The sequence below is a fragment of the Artemia franciscana genome, chromosome 13 (genome assembly GCF_032884065.1).
Source record: "Artemia franciscana chromosome 13, ASM3288406v1, whole genome shotgun sequence".
Classification (NCBI taxonomy): domain Eukaryota; kingdom Metazoa; phylum Arthropoda; class Branchiopoda; order Anostraca; family Artemiidae; genus Artemia; species Artemia franciscana.
The window spans coordinates 13,367,724-13,380,245 of NC_088875.1; the positions used below are offsets into that span (position 1 = coordinate 13,367,724).

At 35.3% G+C, this 12,522-nt stretch overlaps 1 protein-coding gene across 1 annotated transcript in view; it reads right to left on the reverse strand.

Annotated features, from left to right (window-relative positions):
• Positions 1 to 11,522, reverse strand: part of LOC136034546 (E3 ubiquitin-protein ligase MARCHF6-like) — a gene marked incomplete in the record, with an annotated part of 64,307 nt that extends 52,785 nt beyond the window's left edge. The window contains 2 exon segments of the mRNA XM_065715777.1: positions 4,422 to 4,520; positions 11,442 to 11,522. Of these exon segments, the coding sequence (XP_065571849.1) occupies positions 4,422 to 4,446 (25 nt within the window).
• Positions 11,523 to 12,522: the final 1,000 nt, after the last annotated feature.

A 12,522-nucleotide genomic window follows, 5' to 3' on the forward strand; every position in this document is an offset into this window, starting at 1 on the left:
CTTCACAAAATAAAGAAAATGATTAGTTAATGATTACATTAAGTAGCGTAAAGAGAGGGGGGTAACCCCCCTATATACGTAATAATTTCTGTTCTTTTTGAGTTTTGATGCTGCTCCTCATTTTCAATCGGAAAAACCTCTTTTCATTTAATTTCTGATCTTCTTCGATAATGCCGGGAAATCCAGCTCGCCCCTCCATGGAAAATTCCTTCCCCTTACGGTAGATCCATCCCCGTAAAGTTCTTTCAACATAAAATACTCCCCATCAAGAAACTTCCCCCAAAAATTCCAATCTAGCTGGAAATTCACCCAAAAATTTCTTGCAAACGATTCCAGTCGAATTTCTTTTTCTTAGCCCATTTTTGAAAAAGACTTAATTCTGATTATTTTTAAAATCATACCGAAAATCCTGCCTTCATGAAAAACTCTTCCCACAAATAAACCCCCCCACTTTCCCAAGTAAGAGGGTGCTGCCGTAAAAAATTCCCTCTGGAGAATGTATCCTGTGGAAAACTCTCCCGTGGAAAATTTCTCCCATGGAAAATCCCTCCACCTACGAAAAGATACTTCAGACAATTTCGACCAAGTAAATATTTCCTTCGGACAACTCCCCTTAACATCTCTACATGAAAATTGTCATGTAGGCAAAGAGATGCTAAGAGAAAGTAAGACAAATAAAATGAACTTCACATAGAAATCCTGGAAAATTCCCAGATTGTAATATTTCCCTTGGAAAGTTCCTCCCCCGGGAACCTCCCTCCCCACAGAAAATACCCCTTGCAGAAAATTCTCCCACCCCCGAGAAGTGTTTGCATACTTCCCAATAAGATATACTACACGTAAACAATGGGGAAATTTCATGACTTACAAACCTTTCCCCAGGAGCTGCAGGGGTTTATGTTATCCTCAAAGACATAGTTGGGCTCTTCAACTATGCTCAACAAAATGGTTATATCAGAATTTTGATCAGTTCACTTTCAGGAAACAAATGGGTGGGAGGAGGGTCAGATGCCCTTTAATCTTTTTGGTCATTTAAAAAGGGCAACAGAACTTTTAATTTTTGTACAAATGAGCCGTTTCTCAATATTCTACGACTACTGGTTCGTGACGACAACCCCTGGGGAAAACAAAGAAAATCAATATCCATCTATGATCTTTCTTCTGACAAAAAATATAAAATTCTACATGTTTGCAGGTGAGAGCTTGAAACTTCTACAACAAGGTTCTCTGATACGCTGAATCTTATGGTTCAATTTTCACTTAGATTCTTTAACTTTTAGGGGGTGTTCCTCTCTTGTTCAAAAATCAGGCAAATTTTCTCATGTTGCTTTTCGAAAAACAGACAAATTTTTGCAGGAATTGCGATACTATGTCCGTCAAGACAGGCGTTTGTAGTCCTGGTGTTGACTGTTATTTGGTTTAGGAGATGGATCACTAGTATGACAGCAAGCTCAACCAGTGTCAACTCAGCTCCAGACCTGGAGAGACATGGGGGGAAAAACACGAAGCATCAGATGATTTCCCCCAGCCACTCTTGGTTGAGGAACTCTCGATCGAATACTAAGAAACAGGATTTTAGTACCTGTGCTGAGCAACCATTGATCTGCATATGTAAAAGAACAGGAATTTCCCCTGTACAACATGATGATATCAAAGCAGCACAAATGGGATTAATTTCAAACTATGAACAGCTTCAAGTGGTAAAATATAGGCTAATATTAAAAGTTAATAAATCAACTTCAACTATTGTTCTAAGTTAAGATATACTTTCAATCCCCAATTATTTCAGTATATGCGAAAAGATATATTCAGTACATGTTAAGGAACAGTACGAGCTGACGCCCCCTCCCCTAAAAAACTGGTATGAAGTTTCTAATACTGGAAAGACTACAGACTAAAAATCATCTAGTTATCAAACCAATGTGCAACTACAACAAGCATAAGTGACGTTGCTGTCATTACATTTTTGCAAAAAGTGATTCACCAATTTTCTAAAACAAACAAAATGGACATCCCCCCCCAAAAAAAAAACAAGAGCTAAGAGCTCATATGGCACTTGTGACGAGGTTGGAAGAGCCAAGAGCTCGTATGGAATAATCTCTAGCAAAATCCTAAGAATCAATAGATTGATTTAAAGGAAAATCAGAGGCTTAATGCCGTTCGGGATTTAAAATAAGACCTCTGAGACACAAGGTCCTTCTAAATATTAAAATGCATTAAGATCCGATCACCCACTCGTAAGTTAAAAATACCTCATTTTTGCAGATTTTTCCTCTCTTTTCAGCCACCCAGATGGTCGAATGGGGTAAAACAACTTTATCAAGTCAATTTGTGCAGGTCCCTGACACGCCTACAAATATTCGTTGTCCTAGCACGTCCAGAAACACCAAACTCGCCAAAGCACTGGACCCCCCTCCTTAACTCCACCAATGAGGGCAGATCCAGCCCGGTCACGTCAATCACGTATCTACGACATTTGCTTATTCTACCCACCAAGTTTCATCCTGATCTCTCCACTCTAAGCGTTTTCCAAGATTTCCGGTTTCTCCCTCCAGCCCCCCCCCCTAATGTCACCAGATCTGGTCAGGATTGCCTTCTAAATATCAAATTTTATTGAGATCTGGTCAACTATTCTTAAGTTAAAAATACCTCATTTTTTCTAATTTTTCCGAATTAACATCCCCCCCAACTCCCCCAAAAGAGAGCGGATCCTTTCCAATTATATCAATCATGTATCTAGAGCTTGTACTCATTCTTCCCATCAAGTTTCATCCCGATCTCTCCACTCTAAGCGTTTTCCAAGATGTCCAGTTTCCAAGATCTCTGTTTCCCCCCTCCAGCCCCCTATGTCCCCGGATCTGATTCGAATTGAAAATGGAGCTACTGAGGCATAAGATCTTTCTAAATATCAGGTTTCATTAAAATCCCATGACCCATGACTAAGATAAAGATACCTCAATTTTCACGTTTTCCAAAATTTCCGGTTTCCCCCTCAAACTCCCCCCAATGTCACCGGATCTGGTCGGGTTTTAAAATGAGAGCTCTGAAGCATAAGATCCTTCTAAATATCAAATTTCAGAGACGTGATTACCCGTTTGTAAGTTAAAAATACCTCATTTTTTTCTAATTTTTCCAAACTACCCCCCCCCCCAACTGCCAAAAAAAGTAAATCCGGTCCGGTTATGTCAGTCACGCATCTTGGACTTGTGCTTATTCTTCCCACCAAGTTTCATCCTGATCTTTCCACTCTAAGCCTTTTCCAAGATTTCCCCCCCCCAAAAAAATCCCCCCAATGACACTGGATCCGGTCAGGATTTAAAATAAGAGATCTGATTTACGAGGTCTCAGGTTACGAGGTCCCTTCTTAAGAGGAAATTTCATTAAGATCCGATCACTCCTTTGTAAGTTAAATATACCTCATTTTTTCTGATTTTTCAGAATTAACCCTCCCCCTACTCCCCCAAAGAAAGCGGATCCGTTCCGGTTATGTCAATCACGTATCTAGGACTTCTGCTTAGTTTTCCACCAAGTTTCATCCCGATCCCTCTACTCTAAGCATTTTCCAAGATTTTAGGTTTCCCCACTCCAAATCCCTCCAATGTCACTGGATCCGGTCAAGATTTAAAATAAGAACTCTGAGACATGATGCCCCTCTAAATATCAAATTTCATTTACATCCGATCACCCATTTGTAAGTTAAAAATACCTCATTTTTTCTAATTTTTCTCAGATGGTCGAATTGGGGAAACAATTCGACTATTTCTAATTTAATCTGGTCTGGTCCCTGATACGCCTGTCAAATTTCATCGTCCTAGCTTATCTGGAAGTACCTAAACTAGCAAAACCAGGACAGACAGACAGACCAACCGAAAGAATTTGCAATTGCTATATGCCACTTGGTTAATATCAAGTGCCATAAAAACAACAACAAAAAACGAATAGAGTTTATAACACCCAAAGGAAATTTTTCTTATCTAATTTTACCCAGATAATGTTCTTTTACCACACTTATAGGCTTTAAACAGAATCAGTTTTAAGGAATTTCAGAAATTTGGCAAAAGACAGAAAAACTTGCAGAAGTAGACAAATTGGCTTCTTCTAGGTGTCATTAAAAAGAATTTTTTTTGCAAGTAATCAAGACAAACATTTAGATTACAAGAGTGAGGACCTTCTCTTCAAACAATTTAAATATCAGCAGGTGTTTTTAACATACCTTATATTTTATAAAAAGAATATCTTGACATAAATATATATATAACCCCACAGAGTCTTCAAATTGGGAGAGAAGATATAGACTGTATAAAGGAGAGAATTAAAAATTTGGGGGAACCCTAAGCCAATAGACAACAATGTGGCATCCTTCAAAATTTTAGTTTGCCAAATTTTTAAAGGACGCCATCTATATTGATTTAAAACCATACCTGCTTGTTGCTCATCTTCATTCATTTTTGAACAATGTTCTTTTTTTGACTTCTTCCTCCTTAGAAATTGACAGAAAGACAATCATGAAGTAGCCACATCTGAAACAGGAAAATACAACAAAACTAAAATGAATTATACAGACACAAGAGGTAGAGGAGGATCTTCCCAAGATTAATCCAAACAATACCCCATGAAAAACTAGGCTTAAGACATTTTCCAACAGAAGGAAATTTTAGTTTCCTGCATTTTTAAATGAAAGTGTCCTGTATTTACACAAAACCATACATGCTTGTTTTTCTTCTTAATCCACTTTTGAATAATATTTTTTTGTCTTCTTCTTCTTCCTAAAAATTCTTCTCCCTCTTCCTGGGGAAAACGCCATTTGCAGCCTCCAACAGTTTGGTCCATATTACAAAATAATACCAGTTTGAAAAAATAGATATGCTGTGTATAGAGCCTATAGCTATATCTGGCCCGTTGAAGATGGATAGGGGGAGGTGGGCTGATACACCATTTTTTGGCATAGCAATCATTTTATTTGAAATAAGTGTATAATAGGAACCTGAAATATACAGCTTTCTTGTCTGGCAAAGTTTTTTGTTCAAAAATTATTGTTGAATCTTATGGTAATGGTCTTTGGCACTGCCTCTTTCAAGGTAAACACTATAACTTAAGAACGGTTCCATTGCAACTGAACCCACTATCAACTGAACTCCCATACAACTGAACTACTGTGCAACTGAACCACTGTGCATCTGAACCCTTGTGTAAATGAAACATACTTAACTAAGCCCTTGTGCAACTCAACCCTGTTTGATTGAACCCCCTTACAACTAAACCCCCATGTAACTGAAACACTATGCAACTGAACCCTTGTGCAACTGGACCACCATACTCAGTTTTCAGTATTCTAAAAGTATGAGGCAATAACATTGAGTAAAACACAAGTTAGAATCCTTACATGTTCAACCTTAGTTGGAATTCTTTGTTTTTAAAGTCATGATACAAATGCCTGTCAAGATGATTCATTAAAAAGCTCTGTTTTATTGTCATAAAAACATAGAAATTAGACATCACAAACCATTAAAACCAATTTTTTCTCCTTTCTTATGTATGTTGATGGGGTTCCCTTTGTCCTTTCACTATCTACAGGTCTAGGTGTTTACCCACCCACCTGGAAAATACCCTCTAATTAAAAACATCCTCCCCAGCAGCTGGTTGGTTTACAATCAAGTTTGACTTAAAAAATAAGACTAGAACTCTCAATTTCTGATCAAAGAAGCATCTTCCTAAGTTTCTATGACCATGAGTTAGAGGTGGTGATGAGGACAGGGCAGTCTCCCTCCTATACAGAATAAATTCTGCTCATTTTGAGGTTTAATCTCATTCTTTACTTTCATATTAACAGTGTAGACCAGAAATATCCCTGGAAATCAAGAGGTATTAAATATCAATTTCACATTTTTGGAGTGTTTTTTAAAGTTTTTGTGTGATCTGCTGCTGAGAAAATAACCCCCAAACAAAATTCCTGAATACATCCCTAGGGATAACACATCAAGTTCTACATCCACTCTCCTCTTATCTGAATGAACAATGATAGTTGGGATGTTTTGGTATTAAAATTCAGCCTTTGAGGCATCTCCATCCCTCCCAAACTAGCCAAAAATTTTTAAAGGTGTATACAAGGTTCACTGTCTTGGGTAAATGTTATGTTGTTTAGCAGTTCCAAACATTTGCATATACAGACTTTAAACCTATACAATGGGGTTCTGTGATTGTTTTTGTAGTTAAAGAAGGAGGGATATGCCTCAAAGGGTGGATTTTAATATCAAATCACCCCAGCTCTCAATGAGCCTTCACATAAATATAAAAATAAATCTAAGGGATAGACAAGGGGAGGGCAGAGGTAGAGATTGATATAAAATCCCCAGGCCTATACCCAGAATGTTTGTTTGGGGGTTATGTTTTTTCAGTGGGGAAGAGGGGACAAAAACTTTGATAAACATCAAAAATGAGAAACTGACATTTAATAACAGCATTAAACCTCAAAATGAGCAGAACTTATTCTGTATAGGAGGGAGACTGCCCTGTCTTCATCCCCACCTCTAACTCGTTGTCATATAAACGTATTCTGCATAGGAGAGGGACTGCCCTTTCCTCATCCCCACCTCCACCTCATGGTTGTAGAAACTTGGGAGGATGCTCATTTGATCAGAAACTGAGAGTTCTAGTCCTTCTTTATAAGTCTAAAGTGACTGGGAACCATCCACCTGGCAGGTTGATGGGGTGGTGGTGAGTATTTTCTGCAGGGGGTTTTTTTTTGGCAAGGGAAGGTACTTTCTGAAAGTGAAAGGGCAGAGAAATAAAACATAAATAGACATAACAAACAGAGAAATAGATCTGACTAATAGTTTTTGACATCTAATTTTCTTTGTTTTTGTGACAAGAAAACAGAGCTTTTTTTATTAATAATCTTTACAGGGTTTTGTATCATGACTTTAAAAAAAAAAAAAAAAAAAAAAAAACAGCTCCAATAAGGTTGAACATGTAGAGATAGTAATTTGTGTTTTATCCAATATTACTTTGTTACATTTGTAGAATAGTGAAAAAACTGAGCACAGTGGTTCACTTAAATGGGGGTTCAGTTAAGTGAAGGTTCTGTTAAACAGGAGTTCAGTTGAATGGGGTTCAGTTACATGCACACCCTTAATAACAAAAGATTAAGATAATACTTAAGACCAGGAAATCATTTGAAGGAAAACTTAAAAACTTCTGAAAACTATTTAAGACAATTATAAATGTAAATTTGTCTCATTCTTAAAGGTACATTGGCTTCACCCCCCTTAAAATTAGGGTACAGCTAAAGTTTTCAGTTAGGAGGGGAGATAAAAAGAATGTGCCAAACAATCTGTCCTGTGTGCCAACAAAGCAGACACAAGCTAAATTCCAAGGTGTTGGTGTTCAGCACCAACACACCAGCACCTTGAAACTTTGGGGGGGGGGAATTATAAATGCTTCAAAAAACGGTTACTGCTGTTTTCTATAAGCAAATCAAATATGCTGATGCATGGTCTTGTTTCTCCTATCAAACAGTTTGCAATAACAGTTTAAATTTAGCTATTTAATGGTACCCATCAAAAGTTACAAGCCTGAGAAAAAATGCCCAATTTTTAAAAAAGGGAAAACACCCCCAAAACATCAAGTGCTCTTAATGAGCATCACACCATCATATTCAGCATATCAAAAAATCCTACTATAGACGTTTCAAGCTCCTATATAAAAAAATATAGAATTTTCCATTTTTCCACAAATTTTCCACATGCAAGCTTCTTTTTTTTAGGGTGATTGTCTAAAACCACCAATTCTAGAAGATTGGGATAAGGCTCATTTGATCTGAAATCAAAAGTTCTAGAGCCCTTTTTGAATGACCAAAAATATTGGAGGGCAGCTGTTGGAGGCACCTTCTTCCACCCTCTTTTTCCCTGAAGTTGCCTGATCAAAATTGCAAGATGGGCCATTTTGTTTTGCTTAGTTAAAGATCTAACAGCTATGTCTTTGAGGATGACTTGAACCCCCACAGGCCAAGGGGAAGGGTTACTAGCTATGAACTTTGCCCATTGTTTACATTTAGTATTGGTTATTGAGAAGTATGCAGATATTTTTTGGAGGGGTAATTTCTATTGTAGAGGGGGATATTTTTGTGAGATTTTTTATACAGAAAGGGAATTTTCATCAAAGTTTCCCATTATTATGGGACCCATGTTTCCCATTATTATTTAAAAGATAATCAGAAATTAAATAAAAACGCAAGTTTTTTTTAACTGAAACTAAGAAGCAACATTACAACTTGAAACAAACAGAAATTATTATGTATTTGAGGGGGGCAATCCCCTCCTAATTACCTTATTATTTGCAGTAAAATTTGTTTTAAGAGTTTTAAAAAAGCTTTTTATTCCAATTAAACAACATTTGTTTTTCAGGAGTCATTCTGTGATTCAAGTAACTGGAACAAAAAGTCAAAGTTTAGCATAAAAAGTGAGGCATTGAGGAGAGAGCAACCCTTCAAATATATAATAATTTCTGCTAATTTCAAGTTTTAATACTGCTCCTTAGTTTCAGTTTAAAAACTTGTGTTTTTATTTAATAAGATACTAGAATTCATTGTTTGAAATATAACAGTAATATACCAAGAGGGCTATTTATAGTGTAGAGGTATTATATTGTAGTGTACACATTATAGTGTAGAGGTATAAATTATAATGGCAATATACAAAGTGGGCTGTATATTTATTCATCAGGCAGGTAGGGGTATAAAATATAATGGAAATATATCAAGTGGGCTGAATATTTTTCCATTAAGTAAGTAGAAGTAAAGTGAATCAATACACTTTTGGGAACAATATACATAAGTATTTAAGAGTGTTTAAAATGGTTTTCAGAATTTTTGGCAGTTTCCTTGAAATGACCCCTTGGTATTCACTAATGTCAAGAATAAGGTCATTCAATTTGCAATTTCACAGTGTTCCCCAATATTTAGTCACTACCACAAAAATTGCATGTTCAGCCTTCTCATCCTCCCAAACTGAGCTTGGTATAAGCCTAGAATATATGCAAAACTTTTGCTGGTTCTAATAGTTTGCATTGTTTTTTGTTGTTTTTTTTTTATTACTTTTCTAAGTGGAAGATGAACATAGTACTTGATGGCATTTTTTATGTTCTTTCCAAATATACTAGTCGATTTCATTACTGTTGCCAACCCCCCTTTGAGTCCTTAGTGGCATACTGTTGCTTTTTTTGTATTTGGCTTGTAGAAATAACATAAGACATACAATTATATTCTAAATATAAGTTAAGTGGATATTTCACAATCATATATTCCACAGGCATATGGCAGCAAATACATCAAATACAGGGGGGGGGGGGGGGGGTAAAGTATACTTTCAAAATCTAGGGGGGGGGGGGCTCTTTTCATTAAAATACCAGCAAAAGTTTTTAGTGAAAATGAAACAAAAAATCAAAATTGAGAGAGGGGAACATCTGGGGGGAGGGGAAGGCATAATTATAACCTTTATACATGCCCTTGTAGGCATGAACATATTATGATCAACTCTAACAAACTTTGTAACTTAAAAATCTTATAAGTCTGACACTTTATTAACTGTTGTTTATATTAATAGCTTCTTTAGACTCCTATCATAATTTGCTGCAAAGTTTAGCACTCTAACTACATATAGGCAAAGGTTTGATAAATTAGCTGAAGTTTGAGATTTTTAGATTTGATTGTAACAAATCCATGCTTGTCATATCAACCTACCACTGAATTTTGAACTTAATGCAGGTTTTTAATCCATTTCTATTAACAAAATCTTTCTATTACTAACCTACTCTACTGTTCTACTACTTCCAATCAAAATTTATCCTACTACTAATCTGTAACTGAATGTAGATTTTTAGCCTGTTTCTAGGCTACTAACAAAATCTGTTCTACTACCTCTCCCTTTATTTGTTTCTACTAGCCTCTCCCTTTAAGGGCTCAAAATGAAATTGACTGGTAGTAATTAGAATATTTGAAAGGAGCATACACAGGTGCATCAAGAGGTGTACCCATCTTCTACCTAGCAAAGTAATAAAACAAAAATTACAATTTACCCTTTCTGTACTTAGTTCTCAACAAAATTGGTACAAAATGCAAAAAAATTTAACAAAATATATAAAAAAAAAATTCAGACCAATGAATTAATCAATATAAATAACAAAAGATTGATTTGAAGAGACAAATATATTATAAATTGTAAGCATAATTGATTTTTAGATAGCTTATTTCTAGTTATTATTCCTTATAAAATTTCACAAAGCTGGTCATATAGTCCAGTTTTGCTGACAACAAACTCTACCCTGACCCCCATGATGTGTAAACATACACCCTGATACAGATATGTTTACAGGTGGGGTTAAAGTTCATTTGTGAAGCAAACAAAGGTTATATTTAGATTCAGACTTCAATTCTGGTCATATATTTGCATATTAGGGGGGTGGGGCTATATACTCTATTAATATATAGGTTCTAAGAAAGTCATGAATTTCTTAGAAAAACAGGAAAATAAGGAAAGAAGTGAAGATAAGGGCTCTCCCCTTAAATATGTTAACTAAAATTATATTCAATATTTTGGAATAAGGAATGTTTTTCAACTGTTTCCAGGTAAATATATGACAGTTTATATTATTGACTTATTAATAAAATGAACATACTATTCAATACCATTATAATAATTGTTTCTATTGCAAAGTTGAATTGAAGCACTTTTTGACCTAACCTAATCTTATTATGAATAATTTTGGTAATGAGAAAATGTAGCATTATTTTGTCAAAAATGACCAAGAAAACAGCCCTGAGAAAATGTAGTATTATTTTGTTGGAAAACAGCTGTTAGGCTACCTCATACTTTAATTGAAAATTCATCATTTTTAAGAGCTTAAAAGTGCTTAAAATTAAATTTACAATAGAAGTGATTATTATACTTGTAAAGAGCATAAAAGAGGCATCAAGTGGTAGGCCTATAATCACATTATTGGTAAGTAAATAATATCAACTGTCATATATTTACCTATTTCCTTATGCAGAGGCCCAACCCTACATTTATACTGAAAATATGAATTCTGAAACTTTTTGGAATAAATATGTATGGTAAAATAACTAGCATTTAGATAGCAAAATCACCCCTTCAACTACTGAATTGCTCAAAAATCTATATTATACCACCTAAATAATAGATTCTTTTATTTTTAGATTTTTAAATATTTTGATCAAGCATATGATTCGTTTTAATATTTTATCCATATAACAATAATAACCTAGGCTAGCAAATTTTTATAGGCTACCATCTACAAAAAAAAGTCACAGTAGAGCATAAGAAAACAGTCAACTTCTACATTAGCTCACTTTTGACTCACAGAGTGAATCCCTTAGCAGACCTAAACTATCGTTCTTATTAGAAAAATCTGAGCTGTTAGACACTCACATATATATTTTTATTTTTAAATGTTTGTCTTCAGTTTCATCTATACTGTTTTGTCATAGCTGAAATTTTTTATTGCCATCTATCATAAACATTGTGGGTAGAGTAAAAAGTGGTGGCGATTCGCAAAAAAGGTATAATTACACCATCACTTTCCCTTTTGCGACTTGCCATGACGTAGTGGACAAAGCTGGACCTTCTTAGCGAAGGTTGGGAGGTTCAATCCCACTTGTCGCAAGGAAGTTCTGAATAAAATCTTGCTTACTTTCCCTTTTACGTTTCTTGTAGATCCTGGTGGCGAACTTTTTAGGTTTGGTGAAATTTGGACCGGTGATACCAATTTTAAATCGTGTTATTGAAGGTCCAAAATGCAGTGGCACAATTTGTAAATTCTGCAAAGGAGATCTCTAGTTCTTAAGTGTAGCTAAAGCCAACTCAAAATCTAAAATCGTACCAAAATTTAAAAAAAAATGTTGTGGATTTGCGTGAATTCCAAGAGTGTCATTTTCTATGGGGTAAGGGGGACAACAGCACCTCTCAGACCTCGGTTTACTCCCCCCCCCCAGACACCAGTTTGCCTCTCAGGTGAAATTTAGTTTCTTCAAAAATCCTGTCAAAACTAAAATAAACCTGCGTAATTCAAGCATCAACAGAAAAAGATCACAGATCAGTTTTTCGTAAGTACATATTTACCTTTATAGTACTTTTTTAGTACTAAATACTGTCTTTATGGTACCAAATGGCTTATTTTTTAGTGGCTTACTGTCATTTTCAGTCGATTTAAGAAAATTGTCTCAAACTTTGCCCCCCTCCCCCAGGTTTTTGACAAAATTATACAACTGGTGAATTCACGCTAAATTTTTAGCTTGTTCCTCTTTTGTATCCAAAATCCAAATTATATGTTTTGAATGGTGAATGGATATGATAAAATACAAGATTGGTTAACTTTATATTTTGTAGTTTTTCCAAACCGATCCATTTTCAAATAACATAATAAAATAAAATGCTGACCCTAAGTAAGTTATTCGTATACAGAATTTATTGCTTGTACACTGGTTTGAACTATTTTAACTAAAATCTTTTT